Source organism: Heloderma suspectum, chromosome 1 (genome assembly GCF_057233095.1).
Source record: "Heloderma suspectum isolate Gila_16-S chromosome 1, 16-S_ref, whole genome shotgun sequence".
Lineage (NCBI taxonomy): Eukaryota > Metazoa > Chordata > Lepidosauria > Squamata > Helodermatidae > Heloderma > Heloderma suspectum.
The window spans coordinates 53294295-53315412 of record NC_139458.1 but is presented as its reverse complement, the minus strand read 5'-3'; the positions used below and the strand labels follow the sequence as shown (position 1 = coordinate 53315412).

The 21118-nt window shown below is 46.4% G+C and overlaps 1 protein-coding gene across 1 annotated transcript; it reads right to left on the bottom strand.

Annotated features, from left to right (window-relative positions):
* Nucleotides 1-18428: 18428 nt before the first annotated feature.
* NKX2-1 (NK2 homeobox 1) lies at nucleotides 18429-20984 on the bottom strand. The gene is made up of 2 exons (XM_084827171.1): nucleotides 20624-20984; nucleotides 18429-19135 (listed from the first exon to the last, which is right to left on the bottom strand). Exons 1-2 carry the CDS (start codon nucleotides 20982-20984, stop codon nucleotides 18429-18431), a joined length of 1068 nt encoding a protein of 355 aa, XP_084683297.1.
* Nucleotides 20985-21118: the final 134 nt, after the last annotated feature.

Sequence of the window (21118 nt, the reverse complement as noted above, 5' to 3'; positions counted from 1 at the left end):
ATATGTGCACCCTGAAGCAAGGTCCTATTATTCCACTGAATAGTATCAAAATGTAATGATTTCCATTCACTCCATTGGACCTCATACCCCAGTCCTAGACAAGCAAGAAGGTAGTGGCAAGAAGACCGGCTGCTAGGCTTGTTTACTTCCAAGTAAATCCCATAGATTTCAGCACCGCAATAGCGCGAAAGTTCAGCCTTTTCGAGTCCTACTGAGGTCAGTGGGAGAGTTAAATCTTTTCCCAGTGGAAACAGTGGGACCTTCAAGGGCTTAATTTTAGGTGCATCGTGCCCTTCCAAGAAAGGGTACTTACAATCACACCTACTTACCTGGAAGTACAGTCCACTAATTTCAATGTAATCGAAGTTTGTTTGTATTTTAGAGTCTAAAAATTAAAACTTATCCTGTCTAAACTTTTATTGTCTAAAACACTTTCACTTGGGAAAAGTTCCCATAAATTCTGGCAGCATTTTCTCCCACACAAGTGGGACCCAAAATTACTGCGAAGAGCAACCATCCAGTTGGAAATAACCAGGGCATTATTTCCGCGGCTGGGAAGAATCTTCACGTTCTCCTCCACGGGCGTTAACACGGAGCACCATTTCCTTCAAGTTGCGTTAAAGCCAGGCCAGAAGTTCGATCATATCTCAACTCGAAGTAGCTTGGCTTCAGGAGCAATTCTATGCATACTTCCTTGGGAGTAAGACCATTTGGACTCATGGAGCTTACTTCTGAGTAGTCAGGTACAGGATTTCAGTCTTAATCTTGATAGAATTGAACGAAATGGTTTTAAACATCAAAGGTTTGAGTTAACTGTTTTGCTAAACAACTAAGAAAGGTGCCCAGAGGCAAATTATTTAGGCCTGCAATTCAATATATATTGAAGCAATTTCAAGAAAAGAGATGCTTATCATTAAGCGACCCAAACAATAATTTGACATGAAGACTTGACTTGAACACTGGTTTATATTTGGACTTATATGGCTTTCTATCCCAGAGTTTTGGGGTCAGAAACAATGAATTTCCTTTAAAAAAAAAAAACCACGGAAGTAAAACAACACCGTGACCTTGCTTCCATACCTATGCCCTAGCTAGGACTTTGGCGATCCTCCAGAACGACTGGGACTCCAGACATGGCACACATCAACAATGTTTAATGGAACTACAGGTCCAATCCTATCCACTTTTAGACAGAAAGAAGGCCTACAACTCCCAGCTTTCCCCAGACAACATGCGCCCTTAGTTGCCAGCAATAAATAGAAGTCCACAAAGTCAAATACTTAGTTTAAAGTCTTTTAAATGTATTATTGTTTGGGTTACTTAATGATAAGGGTCTCTTTTCTTGAAATAGCTTCAGCATATCCCCTAGTTTAGGGATGCTCTAGTGTGTGTGTGTGTGTGTGTGTGTGTTTACATTATGGAATGATCATAATCACAAACCCACCATTTAATTCATGGAATGGTCGTTTAGAAGAAATGCCCCCAAACTTTCCTGGATGGTTGTGTTTACTGGGTCTGAGATGCAAATCAATGCAGAGCCATGGTCCCAAGTTCGAACCCTGGCAATGGAATCTCCAGTGAAAAGATTCCTCAGGCAGCTGACCTGGGGCCTTGGAGAGCCGCTCGCTCGGGGCAGCTTCAGACGACTTTCCTATCGGAAAAGGGCTTAAGGCCTAAACTGCTAAACAAAGTTGCTTGGATTCTGCAATGTCACAATCGGCTGGAAAGTTCTCCTGCGCAAGCACGTTGAAACATTGGGGGGGGGGACTGCCAGTCTCTCATTCATTTCAGTGGAGGTTGCAGAGGAAACCTTCCCGGGGGTGATTGTGCCCCTTGTTAGTGAGAAAAGGGCAATCAAAGCAGGCGTCCGTAGTGTGTGTGTGTGTGTGTGTGTGAGTGAGAGAGAGAGAGAGAGAGAGAGCGAGAGAGTTCCAGGCACGAATCTCGTGACTGGCCATCCAAATTGCAAGCTGTGAAAGGTGCTGCAGTTATTCAGCTTCTGGATTTAACCGTCTTCCAGGGGCCTCCCTCTTTAAACGGTCTTGTGTACTTCTTCAGCAGTTCACTTGCTTCAAACGGTGGTATCCAAGCTCTGCTGCCCTTGAAGGCCCTCCTGCTCATCCTGAGGAGTGAGGCCCTGGACTTCTGCCCCAAAGTCCAGTCCTGACGGCACCACTGTCCGTGAAGCTGGCCCAGAGCGCCAGTTCCAGAAGTCTCGGGAACGAGCCTGGGGAGCGGTGTATCTGTGAGGGGATGAGGCCGGGGAGGGGAAAAAAAGAGCTGCGGTCAACTCAACTGGGAGTCATCTCCGCACAGACTCACGCCAGGAAGAAGGAGGCTGGCGGGGGCGGGGCGGGGCGGGGGCGGTGGGAGAGTAGCACCTGCATTCCTTCCTTCCCCCAGCCTGAAGCCTCTCCCGCGGATTTTAACGCGGACGGATTGCAGCCTAATCTTGTGCTGGTTCTCCGTGAAGCCTGCCGGGCCTCGACTTGCTTCCCTCAACCTTCTCTGCGTAAATAGCGATCATCCTGATTATTAAGGAGCGGTTGGGCCTCTTAGCTTTCACGTAGCTGCTGGCATTTGACCGCCAAGGAGGGGTCCCTTCTACCAACACAGCACAGAAAGTGGATGCGAAGGGGTTCGGGGAAGAAGACGGCGCAGCAAAAGGTGCCCCGGGGGAGGAGGGGCCCAGGGAGAGCGACCACGACGGGTTTACCGTCGTTCATCCAAACCGAAGGGGCTGATGGCAAGCAAGGGGCGCCTGTTCGGGGGCGGAGAAGCCACGTCCTAAAGCAGTCTTCCCCATCTTGGCGCCCTCCAGATGTATTGGACTACAACGCCCATCATCCCCGGCCAGCCCGGGACCCATCATTCCCCCCACAGGCCAGCCTAGGCCAGGCTGGCTGGAGGTGATGGGCGTTGTAGTCCAATACACCTGGAGGGCGCAGGTTCGGGAGAGCTGTCCTAAAGAGCTGCACAAGGCGCTGGCGTTCTCCCCTTGAACGGCTGTGCGTGGGCAGGGCGCGCTGCCGCTGCCCAGAGCTGGAGAGGGGCCCGGCCGCGGTTGTGGGAGAGCTCCTGCGTGGCACGTACGAGATCGCTCGCTCGGCGTCTCGCTTGAAAAGGTGGCAGGGGTGGGATAGGTCCAGCTGAAAACCGCTGCCGGCTGGAGGCACGAATGACAATGGGTTGGATCAGCCTTCCCCAACCTGGTGTCCTCAGACGGGTTAGACTACAAGTCCCAGCATCCCCAGCCAGCAGGGTGGTTAATGGGTATTGTAGTCCAACCCATCTGGAGGGCGCCAAGTTCCGAAAGGGTGAGATAGATGGCCGAAGGGTCTGGCTCAATATAAGAGACAATTCAGTATATTCAAAGCAGTGGCGGGTCAGGTGTCCTTGCGACGACGCCGATGATGCCAAGCGTTCTCGGATGGTGAGGGCTGGCTTTAACCTAAATGCAGCAACTTCCTCTCTCTTCACCCGCCCTCGCCCTCCTCTCCTCTCCTCTCCTCTCCTCTTTTTAAGCTTGGCAGTGCGTTCCATGGGATGAATGAGTTTGTGAAGCAGCGTTCGGCAGACGGATCACATCCATTCAAAGAAACGTGCTCTTTGTAGCGACATCTTAGCCGTTCTGAGAGTCACCCAGCCGACTTCTCGGCGCGCGCGCGCGCACAGCCACCCTCTGCAGTGACTTAACTTGCGGGGCAGCACCGCAGGGATTGGTTATTCCTTGGCAAACCGACCCTAAACGTATTTCTTTCCCCTTTGATTTCAACAGAACTTATTTCCAAAGAAATGTGTTTTAGGCTTGAGCTGTAAAGGAGAAAGAACCTGTCCAGATGGAGAAGGACTTCGTCTGTATTTGTCTCTCAGCCCAGTTCAGACAGATGTAGCCCTCATTCCTTCCTCCCACCCTCTCCCCATCTTTGATCACCTCTTGCAAATGTTCGTTCAGTCACTACATTAAGAAAACACAAACCACACAATAATACAAACCAAGTTAACATTTTTCACAAAACCATTTACCCGTGATGTACTTACTCTTGATTAAATGAATGTTAACCCTAAGAGTCTAGCAGGACAATCAACATACTTTCCCAATCACCTGATTCTTTCCGGATTTTTCTCCCTTCCCTACCAAAGAGTTCTGCCTGTGGTTCACACCACGCGTTTTTGTGTGTGTGTTTTTTACTTCTTCTTAAAGCAATTAAGTTGCATTTTCGAAAGGAATGTTATTTTTTAAAAAAACAACACATTATGATTAGTGCATCGTGCTTAAAGTAAATAAATAAGGACCTGCAGAAAATCTTTAGTGCTTGTCTGCCACTCCCCCCCCCCGCCACTTCCCCCTCTCCTGGTCACGTTATTCTGAATCTTTCAGCGTGTCCGGCTCTCATGATTGCAAATAGGCCTGTTTTCAAATGGAAATAAGACTTCCAAACTGATTATGTGTATTGAATCGGAGTCGCTCGCTGGAGCCTCTTGTTTAAAATGTATTGAAAAAAGGATGATGGCTACAGACCTCTGGAACCAGCTCGGAGAGGTCGATTTATTTTGCAACTTTTGGCCACGGCAGAAGATTTCAGCTAGATAATTACAAGAGGGGGGTGCGCTGTCACACATATGCCCCCGTCTCTTACACACACACACACACACACACACCCCATCACCAGCTTCTAACCCCCAACAAACGAAAGGTAGAGATATAGAATCTCCCAGGCTCCCCCAAACTGGTGCTTTCCAGATGTTGTGGACTTCAACTCCCAGAGGCCCCAGCCATCATGGCCAATCGTCCAGAATGCTGGGAATTGTAGTGCTACCACACTCACGGTCACAATACACCTTCTCAAATAATAATTAGGAGTTAACATAGTGGAGAATACATCAGAGTGCCAGGAGTGAATGCATTACTTAATATGCAACGGGGTAGGAGGGGGATAGGTGGCTGGCAAAGAGCAGATAAGGAGACTGAGGCCAGCATGGGTCAAGATAGACTTGGACAAAAACCAAAGTCTTCAGGAGAGTGACGATACATAGATGTAACACTTTGGGATGTTCAGGGTGTTTCACCTATATGGTCTCAGCCATGCTTACAAAGGCCCTGTGAGGCTACTGTTCTCATTCACAAGTTATAACTGGCAGGAGTAGAGACTGAGATCATGGCTTGCCCAAAGACATCTAACGAGTTCTTGGCAAATGCAAGATTTGAGCCAAGGGCCATAGCGGAGGGACCATCGCTCAGTGGTATCACACCTGTCTTGCATATACCTTTGCCTGTACAGTGGTGCCATCAGGGCAGGACTTTGGGGCAGAGGGCCAGGGCCCCACTCAGCAGAATGAGCAGGAGGGCTTCCAAAGCCAGCAGGCCTGGCGGCTTATCATATTTTGAAGAGAGTGAAGTCATACCCATGACCATCTAAAGAGCAGCCCCTTGCCACCAATCTCCCAAGACCAGACAGTCCAGAGTCTAAAATTACCTAACTGCACCCCTGTTTCAGTTTACAGGTCAGTTTACATTCCAATTCCAAAGAAGGGCAACGCCAAAGAGTGTTCAAACTACCGCACAATTGCGCTCATTTCACATGCCAGCAAGGTGATGCTCAAAATCCTACAAGCTAGGCTTCAGCAGTATGCGAACTGAGAACTACCGGAAGTACAAGCGGGGTTTCGAAGAGGCAGAGGAACTAGAGATCAAATCGCCAACATTCGCTGCATCATGGAGAAAGCAAGAGAATTCCAGAAAAATGTCTATTTCTGCTTCATTGACTATGCTAAAGCCTTTGATTGTGTGGATCACAACAAACTGTGGCAAATTCTGAAAGTGATGGGAGTACCAGACCACCTTACCTGTCTCCTGAGAAACCTGTACGAGGGTCAAGAAGCAACAGTAAGAACCGGACATGGAACAACCGAGTGGTTCAAAATTGGGAAAGGAGTACGACAAGGCTGCATATTGTCACCCTGCTTATTTAACTTATATGCAGAGTACATCATGAGAAATGCTGGGTTGGATGAATCAGAGGTCGGAATTAAGATTGCTGGGAGAATTATCAACAACCTCCGATATGCAGACGATACCACCCTAATGGCAGAAAGTGAAGAGGATCTAAAGAGCCTCTTGTTGAGGGTGAAAGAGGAGAGTGCAAAAGCTGGTTTGAAACTCAACATTAAAAAAACTAAGATCCTGGCATCTGGCCCTATCACTTCCTGGCATATAGAAGGGGAAGAAATGGAAGCAGTGACAGATTTTACTTTCTTGGGCTCCAAGATCACCGCAGACGGTGACTGTAGCCATGAAATTAAAAGACGCTTGCTCCTTGGGAGGAAAGCTATGGCAAACCTAGACAGCATAGTAAGAAGCAGAGACATCACCTTGCCAACAAAGGTCCGTCTAATCAAAGCTACGGTTTTCCCAGTAGTAATGTATGGCTGTGAGAGCTGGACTATAAGGAAGGCTGAGTGCCGAAGAATTGATGCTTTCGAACTGTGGTGCTGGAGAAGACTCTTTCGAGTCCCCTGGACTGCAAGGAGGTCAAATCAGTCCATCCTAAAGGAAATCAACCCTGAGTGCTCATTGGAAGGACAGATACTGAAGCTGAAGCTCCAATATTTTGGCCACCTAATGCGAAGAGAAAACTCTCTGGAAAAGACCCTGATGCTGGGAAAGACTGAAGGCAAAAGGAGAAGGGGACGGCAGAGGATGAGATGGCTAGATAGCATCACGGATGCAATGAATATGAACCTGAGCACACTCCGGGAGAGTGCGCAGGACAGGAAGGCCTGGCGTGCTATGGTCCATGGGGTCACGAAGAGTCAGACACGACTGAACGACTGAACAACAACAACCCCTGTTTCACCAACCAACAGTACCACAACAAATACACTATTCTTTTAAATATAGATTACCTTTTGGAAGGCACATGCCTCACCAAAGCTGTCCATCTCACTAGTGCAAAGAGCAACTCAACTAATTGTGGCTGACACCATAAATAGGTTACACTGTGAAGCTCCACCACATCCCTGCCCCCCTGGCCTGGCCTGGCCTGGCCAGATGGTCCCAGAAACACCACAGATGAATCCCTTGGATGGATAGACAGGTATCAACAATTTGTGCCATTGATACCTTCCTACTGCAGATGCTTCACAATTGCCTTTCCACAAAATCCTGGGCTGCAAGTCTACTTACAGCGCCCCATATGTTCTTAGAAATAGATGATTATGGATTGTGACCCTGGACCCTCTTTTGGAAGGTCCAGCATTTGTATGATCTCATGCTGCTATGACTATGCTTTTCAGTGGTCATTTGGAAGAGCAATATGTCTGGCCAGTTTAGAAGGGTCCCTAAAACGCATATTGTGTAAGCAGTTGGGAAGGAACTGCTATATTTCAGTCACTATATTTCAGCATCATCCTTTTTAATGTGTCCTTCAGAAGTTTATTTATTTTGTCTTTAGGCACTGATATCAATCAGAAACCTATGGCAAACATATGCTTTGTTTTCAGTAAGGCAATATGGGTATTTTGTAGGATGGTTCCATGCAAAAAAATATTTAGTGTTAAAGGGAGAGCCAGAAACAAGATTGTCACCAATGGAAAAAGAGTAAGAAATGCAGAATAAGGGGGAAAGACTGGGGTGGGAGAGTGGGGACTCCTTATATTTCATGGAAGGTGATGCTAAAAGAAATTCATAGAGTTGTGTCATATTCCTCTCTCTATTCCCATCTAAAGCCTAGAAATAAAGATGTACAGGTTCGAGAGGGGTAGATGCATTACAGACAATGTAAAGAGTTTTGTGGCACCTTAAAAAGTTACAAATACAAAAAAGTGTTACAAGCTTTCCTGGGCTAGAGCCCACTTCAGTTCAGTAGAGGTCAGAGGGAGGAAGATGTAAATAGTGGGGCCAAAAGGCCCTGAAAGTGCAAGGTGTTGCCTCCCAAAAGCTGTAGTTTGCAGCTTTTCTTCTTCTTCTTCTTCTTCTTCTTCTTCTTCTTCTTCTTCTTCTTCTTCTTCAAACTGTAAAATAGTAAGGGCACAATCCTATGCATGCTTAGACAGGAAAAAAAAAAAAAAGTCCTACAGCTTTTGAGGAATGCTGGGAGCTGTAGGACTTTTTTCTGTCTAAACATGTAGAAGATTGTGTCTTAAATCACCCTTTCCCACCCCGGTGCTCTCTAGATGTGTTAGATTACAACTTCTATCATCCCCAGGCAACATGGGGATGATGGGGTGTTGAAGTCCAACATGTCTGGAAGCAGCAGGTTGGAAGAAGGCTGAAAGAAAACCATTCGAATGAACGGAACTTCTCCAGACTTGAATGAGCTGTGGGCTGGGGCCTCAAAGGATGCGCGCATATTTGCCCAATGCCCACTAAGGCAGCAACCTCCATCCCGGCCAGGCTGAACACGAAAGCGCCAAATATTCTGTCCCTGGAGTATTTCACTTTCCCAGCCCTTTCAGGACATTTGGAGTGGCCTGAACTGCATCTGGTTCCTCTCTGAGTGAGGCGCTTGAAAGGAATGGGATTTGGGGAGAAAGTGGGTCAGAAATCAGAATTCACAGGCATACAGATGGAAGCTGCATTGTGAGTGTGGGGGGGGGGCGGGCGGAGGACCTAGGACAGATATGCACACACACACCCCTTTCATTCCGGTCCTGGGTTTGCCCAGTTTCCAGGGGAGGCTGGTGGCTCCTATTTCAGTGGGGCAATGAATCGGCTCCTGATTTCAATCAGAATCAGTCAGCACTCTAAAGGAGCTGTCCAAAGTGCTGAACCCTATCCCCAGAATGGGTTCAGCACCTTGGATTGCTCTTTGGAGTTCTGACTGGTTCTGACTGAAACCCAGAGTGGATACACTGCCCCACTAAAATAGGAGCCACCAGCCTCCACTGCCAGTTTTCCTTCTTTCTTCACCTTCTCCCTAGCCGCTTTCCCTCCCTCCCTGCTCCCAGAACTCCTGTCCGGCGTTCCCTCTCTCGGCTTCTGATTGGTCGGTGCTGCTAGTTTGCTTCAGAATGGACAAGTGTGCCGCTGCTGCGCGCAATTCGGATGCATAAATGATCCATCGCCCACACCATGAATATTAATGAATACGTCGACCAGAGTGATCCGTGTGGGGTGGCGGTGGGTTGTCGCCCTTTCCTCCAAACGATGACCCTTTCAAACGCAGAATGACGATGAACGATGAAAATATTTGGAATCTGTAGGAAGCAGTTCATGTCCATGGGATGACAAAATATTTTTCCATGTCATGCATCTATAGCGGGGTGCGTCAAATTCAATTAGACCGCCGTAATTATGCATACCGATAGTATACTGATTAAATGTGCATATAAGGTACATAAGATACCCAAGCTTAATTTATTCAAGGATGATTATGTAATTAAATTATCTTCGTGGTTTCAGAAACACATTCATGGTTATCCAGCCTACGGAAATAATATAATAAACAAGTATAACATTACATTTTTAGATCAAGTAAGACAAACCAGGGTCTAGTATTAATCATCAAGGCTATTTCCATGTATAGAAGTAGTCTCATAGATATCCATGAAACTACATTGGTGGAAGTGATCAGTGTCCGGTCCTTTACACTCAGACCAATAACGTAGTTATGCCAAAGTAGTAGAATTTACAGCACAATCCTATCCATGTTAACTCAGAAGTAAGTCTGAACTTGCTCCTATGTAAGTATATATAGAACTGTCATCCTATATATACTTTCCTGGGAGTAAGCACCGTTGAAAACAGTAGAATTTACTTTCGAGTAAACATACTTAAGATTGTTAGTCCCAGTTGTCAACCTCTTGTGTTGACAGAGCAGTAGGCGGGGCTGTTTATTAATTACTTCTTAAAATGCAAAGATATTATCTTGATGATTAACTAGTTTACATTGCCTGAAGAGGACAGCTAAGCGCACTGACACATTTAAACCTTAAAACACATTCACAGTTGAGCCAAATTACTTGGGTGTAAGGAATCTGAAAGGCTGCAACCTTACGCACTCTGATGTAAGAATAAGCTCCACTGAAAGATGAATTTTCCCCATAATAATAATTTAAAAAATCTGTGGGCAGACGTCAGCCCTCGTCTTCTGAATTCTATGAAATAATTCAAATATCTTTGTTAACGAAATGGGTGGTGAACCGGACAGAAGAGAGAGAACTGTAGTAGCAAGTTATGATTTGCCCTCGTGGTTCTCCATTAATCTGTTACCCAAAATACTAACTAGTATGTGTCCACTTGTACTCATTATTACATTATTTATTGCATGCTTCAAGAAAACCCCTGTTTGTTAGGATAGGTAATGTATAAGTTATTATACTTAGCAGAAATTGTGTGACTAAAGCAGCAAAGATTCTCACCTGAGTATGGAATTCATTTTTTTAAAAGACCTTTCAGTTGGCTGGATGTTTCTAATCCTTTTAGAATCATGTTTGTTTAGAAGCATGTTTATCGTTGGGAAACAGAAGAAAGGGCAAAAGTTAGGGTAGAATATTCTAGGGGTAATACCAATTAAAAACCTATAACTGCAGATCATTGTTTCACATTTTGAGAAATCGAAGCATGTATTTATGTTAATCCAGGAGAACCTACATATTTTCTGTCTAGAGACTAACGGCTCCTACTTTATCACCAATTAATTATAAATCTTAATTGAAATAGACATCAAGGTGAAACCTTGGGCACGATCCAGATAGAATTAAACACATCGAAGTCCTATTCACTTCAGTGGGAGAGTTAAGCACGTCTACCTTGCAAGTTTACTCGGAAGCGAGTCCCACACTGAACTCAGTGAGACTCACTCCTAAATTAGGAGTATAGGTGATAGTCTCAAGTGTTCATCTTTGGATGAACTGAACCCCTTATTTTGTTGTATCCTGGTTCATATTTGTCAGTATATCATATAAATATAGGTACGATGTGGATGGGTAAATAAGCAAACTTTGCTTTGATTTCACTGATACCACTGAATTTAAAGGGATCCTGCACAGTCCGCCTTGAAATGTGTCTCTAATCAAAGGGTGAAATTGACCAATATTGTTTCAAACCTCTTTTTTAACCTTACTAAGAGAGAGAGAGGGAGAGAGAGAGAAAGTATTTCCTTTTGAAATACTATCCATCTGATACATTTACGGTTGAAATGTAGTGGGCTTAAAATTCGATGAAGTTATAGCTTTTGATTATTCTGAAATCTGAACAGCTTTCTCCTTGAGGGAGTCAAAGGAGTGGGAAGCTATCCAGATTCTCCCTGAGAGAACAGAATTAGGTCCTTCTTTATTCTGGGCATTTATGCGTTCAGAGGTGCTAAAGGCTTTGGCGTGTGATATTGTAATATGGGCTTTCTTCCTTTCCTCCTCTCCCCCTCCCACTTTTTAAATGGGAGATAAATTGTAGGCTCTCATCCAGCAACTGAAATGCAACTGAATTTCCCTAAAATCAGTTTCAAGCTTTTCCTAGAATTTAGAGGCCCATATTTTGATCCTAGAAATCCACATTTAAAAACAGTAAATTAAGAAGAACTGCTGGAAACCACACAACCTAAAGACAGTTTTAAATATGAATATTTGGTCCTAATTTCAAGCACAATCAGAGCAAAGTTAAACACGTTTTAGGATGCGATCCTATATACTCACTAAAAAGGAAGTTCCACTGAAATTAGAGGGCTTTACTTCCCAGACATCTTTCAGATCCAGTTGCAGATTTCAATGGAAGCATGTTTTTGACTCCATTGGAAGCTATGGAACTTTAAAGTGCTTAACTGTGCAATCCTATGTGTGTCTACTCCAGAGTAATTCCCACTGAGAGCAATGGTGCTTACTCCTAGGAAAGTGGGTATAAGTCTCCATCTTAACTGTGGCTGGATATTGCCCAAGATCTGCAAAATTGCCCATGCATTTGGAAGGGGAAACTTGTTCTTTATACTAATGGTGGGCCATTTATAATACGTCCTGCACCCATGACAAAAACAAAATAGCACCACCCGTTTTAACGAAAAACCTGAAACACAAGACAGACAGAGAGAACACCACTCGCGGACAGCTCATAGTTGTGTGTGTGTGTGTGGGGGGGGGGGGTGTTCCTACTGCCTCTTTAACCACCACTGTAATCGCAACAGTATCGGCTGTTCAGAATAAAGGGGCAAAGTGGGAGGACAACAAATTATATATATATATATATATATATATATATATATATAAAATCTTCCAGAATCTTAACATCATGGGATGAGTCCTGGAGTAACTCGATTAAGTCGGTATCAAAACCATATGGACCCATACACTTCAGCTACACCTTTGATATGTTACAGTCCCACCCCAACTTCCACAGCTTTCTTTTGGATATCTGTACTTCTGGATCCTTCTAGCATGGCTTATAAAGACCTTTTCTCAAAGGGAAATGACTCTCCGGAACCTCATCCCAGCACAGTTGTGGCGGGCTGGATGACACTAAATGGTTTTGCCTATAAACGGAAATACCTTTTCTGATCAGGGTTATCAAATGGAAGCAAACACACTTTCATTTGCGATCTCAGCAAAAGTTACGCAGACAGAAAAGTGATGGCTCTGATCAGATCAATAATGCTGCAGTAAGGGAAAGCAGTCCATTCGACAAAGGGAATTGGTTGGGAAGAGCCAAGATGTAGATCTAGAATGTCACTAATAACCCCAAGCAGAAATAGAAAGGATCCAGACAACTCGGTGGAAATAGGCCTCACAGCGATCAGGCAATTAACTTCCAAGCAAAAATGACTGAAATAACTAAAGTCTCTTTCGGGGAATTGGGGCAGCTAAAACCACGTATATCTCCATTTGAGAATATTTTGAGGGTTTTTTTTTTAAGGGTAGAAAAAGTTACTCAAGGCACTTTAGACTGATGAAACCAAATTTCCTCCGATTAAGACCGGATCCCTGCAGGCAGGCACCAGAAATGGCAGGCATAGTTGTTATTAGAAAATGGTAATCCCCCCCCACACACACACACACACACCTTTAACAAGCCTTCAAATCAAAGCTGCGACACAACTTTTTTCAACTGCAAATGCCCCGAAGCAGACTTAGTTCTTCTCTTCTTCCTCCTCCTCCTCCTCTTTCTCTTCCTCCTCCTCCATCACCACCACCACCCCAAATGCCCTTTTTTTTCCACATCCGCTACCCGGAAGACATTTCCTTGGAAGCAAATCCCACGGATTTGTTGTCGAACTTGCAGCCAAGCAAGAATACCTTCGGGCTCCTATCCCGAGCAGGCTTGCCAGGAAGCAAAACCCGAAGAAAGGTTTTGCTCGTGGTCAGTGCCTTGGAGATGGGGGTGCCACCAGCGACGCCTCCTTCTCAGCCAACCGCCTTCCTTATCTCGTCGTGGCCAGTGGCCACCGCTTCCGATAAGGGGAGGAATGGACAAAACAGATCTATAAAGTGTTTATATCTACATTTAAAAAGTGTTGACCTTACCTGATTTCTCCTGTGCTTGTCGTGAGTCAGAAACAAACGCAAGTCATTTCGTGTTAATCACCAATTTGCCATAGACGAGGCTATTTCTACCTTTCAGAGGCGTTTGATAACATAGAGATTATATTTCCATTTACGGTGACCTGCCCTCTCCACCCCCCTCCCCGCGGAGTCATCAGCGGACCAACCGGGCCGATAAGGGAGATGCTCTTAACTTTGCTCCAACTAGTACCCCATTCAAGGATTGACCCTCTTCGCCAGCCGCTCCGTGTTTACCTCCAGTTCCTTTTGTCGAAGCAGGGCCCAGCAGTTAAACGAGAGCTGGTTCCCCAATCCCCTCGCGAGGCCCTTCTACTTGCTTTCCCCCCCTGGCCGATCACATATATAACTGCTCGGACAGATACTTTCTCTCGGGATACGCTTCATTTTCGAGGCTCCGGATGTCATTGTCTTGTCCTGGCACTTGGACGAATTATCCCAGCAAACGCTCGATACGTTTCCCACCTACATTACGCCTTGACGCCAAACCGCTTCCCCCTCCCAATATATCGAGGCAGGAGTCCGAATATTTAATCTTTACATCATATTTAATCATATTTATTGCAGGGAGGGGAGAGGCTGGTGATCTTCTCCACTAGATAAGGTGGGTTTCACATTTTGCCCTAAACAGGAGATCTTTGGAGGCCTCCACTGTTCTTTATGCTAAAAAGGACCATTCTTGGGAACAAGAGCCACAAAAAAGATGTTCGATACTAAGCACAAAATATGGTGAGCCTCTGGGCAGTCCTCCACGATACCTTGTCCATTTCTAGCCACATTTTACAGCAGCATCCCGTTTATACCAGACGAGAAAACGTCCTTGACACATAACATAGATCACACCAAAATAGTTAGGAAGGATGTTATCAAACAAGCCATCCTCGATTAGATCCCGTTGTTGTTGTTTTAAGTATGAGGCCTCTGCTCTGGTTTTTGCGTGTGACAATAGTAAAACTTCCATTAAAACTGGAAACTCGTTTCATTCCCATCGTTTCCAGTTTTAATCACCTCCTTTTGCTTTTTTTCTGCCTAATTACTCGAAACCCTTATTGAGTCAGGGAAGAATCGTGAAGAGTTTTACTAGGGCAAGGAAGGTTTCTTTTGTGATGGTGGTGGTGTGTGTATCACACACACACACCCATTGATCTGAATGGAACTTACTTTCAAATAAATTTGCATAGGAATTGCACCCTTAAAACTCATATATATATATATATATATATATATACACACACACACACACACACATATATATATACATACACACATACACACACGTACACGTACACATATATGCTTAAGGATGCAATTCTTAACCAGACTTCTTTGAAATTAAGTTCCATTCAGATCAATGGAGATCCATTTCCAAATCAAATGCATTTTGGACCTCAGTGTTAAAGACAATTATACCACATTGGGGCTTGTTGAAATACTGCTTGTGTGTTTGGAGGGAAATTTCTATTAAAATATCTTGGTTTTCCCCCATTAAAAAATGCTGGCATGCTTCAGTTCAGAAAAACTAGACCCTAGAAAGAAAGTATGATTAAAAAGCAATGATATCATTTCTTCTTTTAAAAAGAGAAAGAACTATAATATTGTTAGAGCAGACTTGTTTGCATTTCTCCTGACTGATCTGTAAATACAGTTTGAATTGTGTTTGCTTGGACTCTAGAGGTCTATAAAGAGACGAATTCACCTTTCTGTGGAATAAGCAAATAGACTTTAAACTAAGCCGACATCAGACAAAGTGGAAGCCAGTTTATTTAATCGAAACTAAATCTAGTTGCAGAAAGATAAGTCAGTGTACATAATCATCCATTACAGTCATTACTCCCACCACCAAATATGTGTTTATGAGCTTGTCCAGATACACTAGATTCATTTATTTCCCCAAGGCTATTTGGGCCAAACACTAGCTGTTTCCGTGTTATTCTTCTCAGGCCTAACTTTAGGACTGTGGAGATGGGCTGGGGGGGGGGGGAGAGGTGAGAGAACTAAAGTACCTTCAGGAATGTTTTATAACCCTTCCCCCATCCCTTAGATGACTTAAACACCAACCTCTGCAATCAACAATTAATTTACTGGGTGGGTGGGGTGGGTGATTATAAAATGCTGAGATCAGTTTAAGACAGTTGTGAATGGTGGCCATTTCCAACAAATCTATTCGAACAAGAGGGAACTGGAATCGACTGGATGTCTCCATTCAAATATACAGATTTATTATTGGCGAAGTTTTTCGCTCTGACTTCTCATTGGCGTTATCGCAGCTTTTTTCTCATCTTTATGTATGTATTTATTTATTTTAAAAGCACTACAAAAAAGACACAATGAAATTTGAAATGACAGCCTCGAGTACTCCATTTTGGGCTCGCGGATGCTAATTTTAGCTCAGAGCTATAAAAGAGGGAGAAAAAATAGATTTAGCCTAAAGGGAGCAGCTGGAAATGTTTCTCTCTCACACTTGACCAAAGTCTTTCACTTTCTCGCTCTCCCTCTGTAAATAATACTACACGGAATACTTAATATCTCTGCTGGGGCACGTGACATCTTCACGTTCGAAGAATTGCGGCATCATCATCATCATCATCATCATTATTATTATTATTATTATGATGCCAAGCCTTTTCTCCCCCCCCCCCCCCGGTGAGTGGGAGTGCACTGTCGTGCGAGTGAGACTTCCTGGGCTTTCTTTCTTTCTTAAGGCTGTGGTATTGTGCCATTCACATCCCTTCCCCTGTATACAATTCCCTCGGTATCGCTGTGGGTTCGGTCAGGCCTCCTTTGCCTTTCCGAGATCGCAAGGTGATACTATTTGCATCAAGATGGGGAGACAACTTCGAAGGCAACGTCAAAAGGACATGATTCGTCCTCCCGGAACTAGGCTAGAATTGCAGATCCACAGGCCCGACTGGGTATCAAGAGCAGATCATTTTTTTGCCGATCATTATCCAGAGATGTCCGTATTGGCTCTTTACCGCGCCATCGACAGAGAGCTCCTTTTGCGCTCTCCACCATGTTTCTTGCCCTGACACAAGGAGGCCTGCCGTTTGGAACGCGTATAACTCTTTCAAGGAGTCCAGTCGGTAGAAGGCCGCCTTGGTCGGATCTAAGCCCCTTTCCGTTTTTAGTTTCCCCCTCTCCATTGAAGTGAATGGGTATAACGAGGCTTTAAATCCCGAGTTCTGGTTAACCGGTTTAAAAACAAACAAACAAACAAACAAACAAAACAAAACAAAAAACCAGCCTGGTCTCCCCGCTTGTTTCTTTCAGATCTGGTAGAATTACTTAAAACAGCAACAACGAAAAGCGACAACACGATTCGCAGCTCACAGCGATTTACAGATCTACCTGGCCCACAGAAGAATTTTTCAAGAAGTCGCACAAAAGTCGAGGGGCGGGGGAGCCGAGGACTTCTATGGATTAAACCAAATACACTCCTTGTGCGGGTTTTAAAGTTAATCCAAACTACACGGTACACGTCCTGCACAATAAACTATCGTTTTATTTTGATTATAAATAAGATGACTGTACTTTCCTTAAAATACAATTACATAGGAAACCTTTGTAGAAATGGTGTTTTTACAAGTTAATAAAACTGGACACTCTTTACAAGGGTTGGATACCCCCCACGCCTTATTATGTCCTTCGTTAGCTGCTCCACCCCTGCATTAATCGCATCTTAAATGTTCCCTTTCGGAATTTCGATTAGTGGGTCTGTCAATATTGTCTTTCCTCTATGAATGACGCCACTTGGATTTCCTCGTCTCTCCATGTCTTGCTCATTATCTTGGACAGGACTCCAGTCCGACTTTTATTAGAGTTAATCGGGAAGATAGGAATCGACGGTATGTCTGTATTTGCCGGTCAGTATTCTCAAAACGCAGTCCCGATCGTACTTCTGGTTCAAAAGACCAGGCCACTTTCCGGGTTGAATACCACAGGCCTTTGCAGTGTGTGTGTGTGTGTGTGTGTGTGCTGGGGGGGGGGGGGGAATGTTACTTGCGGTATTTTGGTCCCTGTTTGCATTGGAGGGCGGGGGGGAGAGAATAGCAAAAGGTAATAAGAAATATCTCTGTCCTTTATAATGTATTAGAAGCTTCTTAGGAAGTATATTAAAGCCAAATATATAAGTAACAAGAGGGAGAGAGAGAGAGAGAGAGAGAGATGGTAATGTGTGCCAAGAAAGAACAAACCGCCGAAGAATTTCATGAATCTGTGGACAGCCATATAAAAAGTGGATTTTTTTAAAAAAAAATTGGGCGGAATTTTTTTTCCAAAAAAAGTTTTAATTTGTTTGGTAGAACGTTTCTATATATATATATATATATATATATATATATATAAACAAAATATTGAGAATACTAAAAACTATAGGTTTAGTCCAGCGTTTTTGACAACATTATAACAGGTACAGGTTCACATCGAACGTGTGTGTGTGTGTGTGTTGTGCGGGGGCGGGGGAGGAATGCTAAGCCGTGATGGTATCAGTGTGTCTCCATCCACCGTCTGCGCAGGGGCCCCTGTTCTTGGTGTGTGGGGAAGTATTTGTTTGGACAGGGAAATACGCTAAAGTTTTTTTTAGGGGGAGGGGACAAAACACCCACCCCTCTCCCCAACGTTTTTATCTGTACATACAAGCGTCCAGTGGAGTTCCACGTCACGCTGCCTGGGTACATGGTCCTTGATGGTCTCCTGCGCCATCAACTTCTCCAGATGGTGTTTAGGGCCTCCAGCGATCGTCATGTCACAACTTAGAAGTCTCTTTTTCTCTGTCTGTCACAAGGACACTCCCCCCCTCCCTTCTCTGAGAAACAACAACAAAAAAAAGAACACTGGAGGAACAAGCCAAGGGGCGGAGGGGGCGGGGGGCGGGAAGGCAAGGCAAGGCAAGGCAAGTCAGCCGGTCGGGGGGACAAGCGGGCGGTGGGCCCGGGCGGCCCTTCTCACCAGGTCCTGCCGTAGAGCAAGGTGGAGCAAGACATGGCCGTCCCATAGTCCGAGCCGGACGAGTTCAGGTGGGACAACGCGGAGACCTGGCTCTGCAGGGACGAGGGGCTGCCGCCCGCGTGCTGGCCCAGGTCGGGCGACTGCCCCGCGCTGCTGGCCTGGTGGCTCTGGTGCTGTCCCAGGCCGGCGCCGTTGGAGGCCACGCTGATGGCCGTGGCGGCCGCCTGCTGCTGCTGGTGGTGGCCCTGGAGCGCCGCAGCCACGGCGGGCGCGTTGGAGCCGGCCTGGCACGGCTTGCCGTCCTTGACCAGCACGGGCACGGCCACGCGGCGCGGCGACTGCTGCTGCTGCTGCTGCTGCTGGCAGGCGGCGGCGCCCTCCTGCTGCTGCATCTGCTGCTGGGCCGCCTTGTCCTTGGCCTGGCGCTTCATCTTGTAGCGGTGGTTCTGGAACCAGATCTTGACCTGGGTGGGCGTCAGGTGGATCATGCTGGCCAGGTGCTCCCGCTCGGGCGCCGACAGGTACTTCTGCTGCTTGAAGCGCCGCTCCAGCTCGTACACCTGGGCCTGCGAGAAGAGGACGCGGCGCTTCCGCCGGGGCGCGCTCTGCAGCGGGGCCATGCTCTTGCCCACGTCGCCCAGCGAGCTCAGGCCGCCCATGCCGCCCATGTTCATCCCCGACGACGGGCCCATGAAGCGCGAGACTGCAAGCGAGAACAGCGAGAGAGGGCGCGCGTCAGTGAGGCCGGCCGGGACCGAGGCCGCACTCTCGCGCGCCCGGCGGGCTGGCTCCGGAGCGGCCCGGGGAGAAGACAGACCTCCTGCCGGGGGTGTTCGGGCTGCTTGGCCGAACACCGACACGCGAATGCCGGAGCTCCCCAAAACCCACGTCCAAAGCCCAGCAGAACAACCAGCTCCCCCATAAAGGTGCTAACCAGCTGCAGCATTCCTTTTCTAAACGGGCTTCGAAAGTGGGAAGTTGCTGTGTGAAGTTTGGATCGGTGGCTTGGGGGGGGGGTCTTCTTCTGCCTGTCTCCCCACTGTTCCCGGGGCCTAAAAAATCTCCAGCCAAAGCCTTGCTAATGGAGTGACTAGACAGAAGGAAACGGCTAGCGAGGAGAAGGATTCCAATAATGAAAGACGAACACTTCGCTGATATAAACTCACTAGCTACTGTGTGTGTGTGTGTGTGTGTTAGAGAGAGAGAGAGAGAGATTGTATGTGTGTGTGTATATATATATATATATATATATGCATACATACACTCAGGGAGACATACAAAAACTCAGAATCCTTTAAGAATAATAAACTCTACTTTTATAATACTGTTTATGGCCTTGCAACCTGTCCAATTAATAAATGTGGCTTTACCTCCCCTTTCACATCATTTAACGAATCATATATTTCCCCATGTTTATTAATTCTGTTTGATATCGTCCAGAAGCTGATTTCATATTCGTGAACCAGATCAGGGTTAGGGCCCCAATTTATTTTGCACCTGTCCGAATTTAATTCAGTTTAATTGTTGCCACCCAAACCGCCTTGCCTTAACTTCCTGTGTAGCTTTGATTTTATTCGAAATATTTCTTTTCGTCTAAACATTTCTTTTGAAAATTATTCACACGCACACAGTCTTGTCCCCCCTCCCCTTCTTCTGTGCGCTCTCTCTCATTTATTCGGGAGTCCCATCCAACCCTCACGGGTCGGACACAACCACCCAGATTTGTCCAATAAAACCCTTCTCTTTCTCTCAGAATGCGATTAACCTCCGAGTTTGATCGTAAAACACAAGAGCTGTCCGTCCCTACTCCAGCTAAAGCCAGGACAGAGCCAAGAGTCCAGGAGAAGGTCAGAATCAAATTACAAAAGAAGAGAAAAGAAATGAAAGAAGGAAAGGGAAAAGAAAGTGGGGGGGGGGAGAACCCGTGTGTGTCGTGTGCGCGAGTGTGTGTGCGTGTGTGTGTGCGTGCGTGCGTGTGTGTGTGGGGGGGAATGTCCAGACCAACTTCAGGCAGCCGGCTGGGGAAGCGGACCCATCCCCTTGCACCCGCGCAGCGGATGTTTCCTCCACCTCCCCGATCTTTACTCTAACCGCTACTCCATACCACTCCGCTTCCCCGGGACCGAGCAGCGGCTCCCTGCAAGGGAGAACGATTCCGAGAGAAGGGCAAGGGCGAGCCCCGCGCACTTACTTGTGGAGAAGCGGGGATCCGGGTTGGCCCCGTACCATCCGGTGGCAGAGGCGCTGTTCCTCATGGTGTCCTGATAAGGCGGGAGGTCGCCCATGTTGCCGTTGCAGTAGCCCCCCATGGCGGTGTGGGAGAGCTGGGGCACCCCGGCGGCGGTCATGTGGTAGGCGGCCGCGGCGACCGTCCCGTTGTGGCCCATGGGGTGCTGCTGCATGCCCGGCTGCGCCACCTGAGCCTGCCTGTACGCCGCCAGAGGACTCCCCAAGCTGCTCCCCTCCATGGCCACTTTCTTGTAGCTTTCCTCCAAGGGGCTCAAGATGTCAGACACTGAGAAAGGAGTCGTATGCTTTGGGCTCATCGACATGATTCGGCGGCTGGGGGGAGAGGAGGGAAAAAAAGGGAAAGGGGAGGCAAAACTCTCTCTCTCACTCCCTCTCTCTCTCTCACTCTCTCTCTCTCTCTTTTTTTGCCAAATATTCTGGTGTGTTCCCTCCACGC

Excerpts from the sequence above, each read along its gene's own strand:
- NKX2-1 (XM_084827171.1), bottom strand. The coding sequence starts at position 20,984 with ATGTCGATGAGCCCAAAGCATACGACTCCTTTCTCAGTGTCTGACATC. Across the intron at positions 19,136-20,623 it reads GGATCCCCGCTTCTCCACAA|TCTCGCGCTTCATGGGCCCG; the intron begins GTAAGTGCGCGG and ends TCTCGCTTGCAG.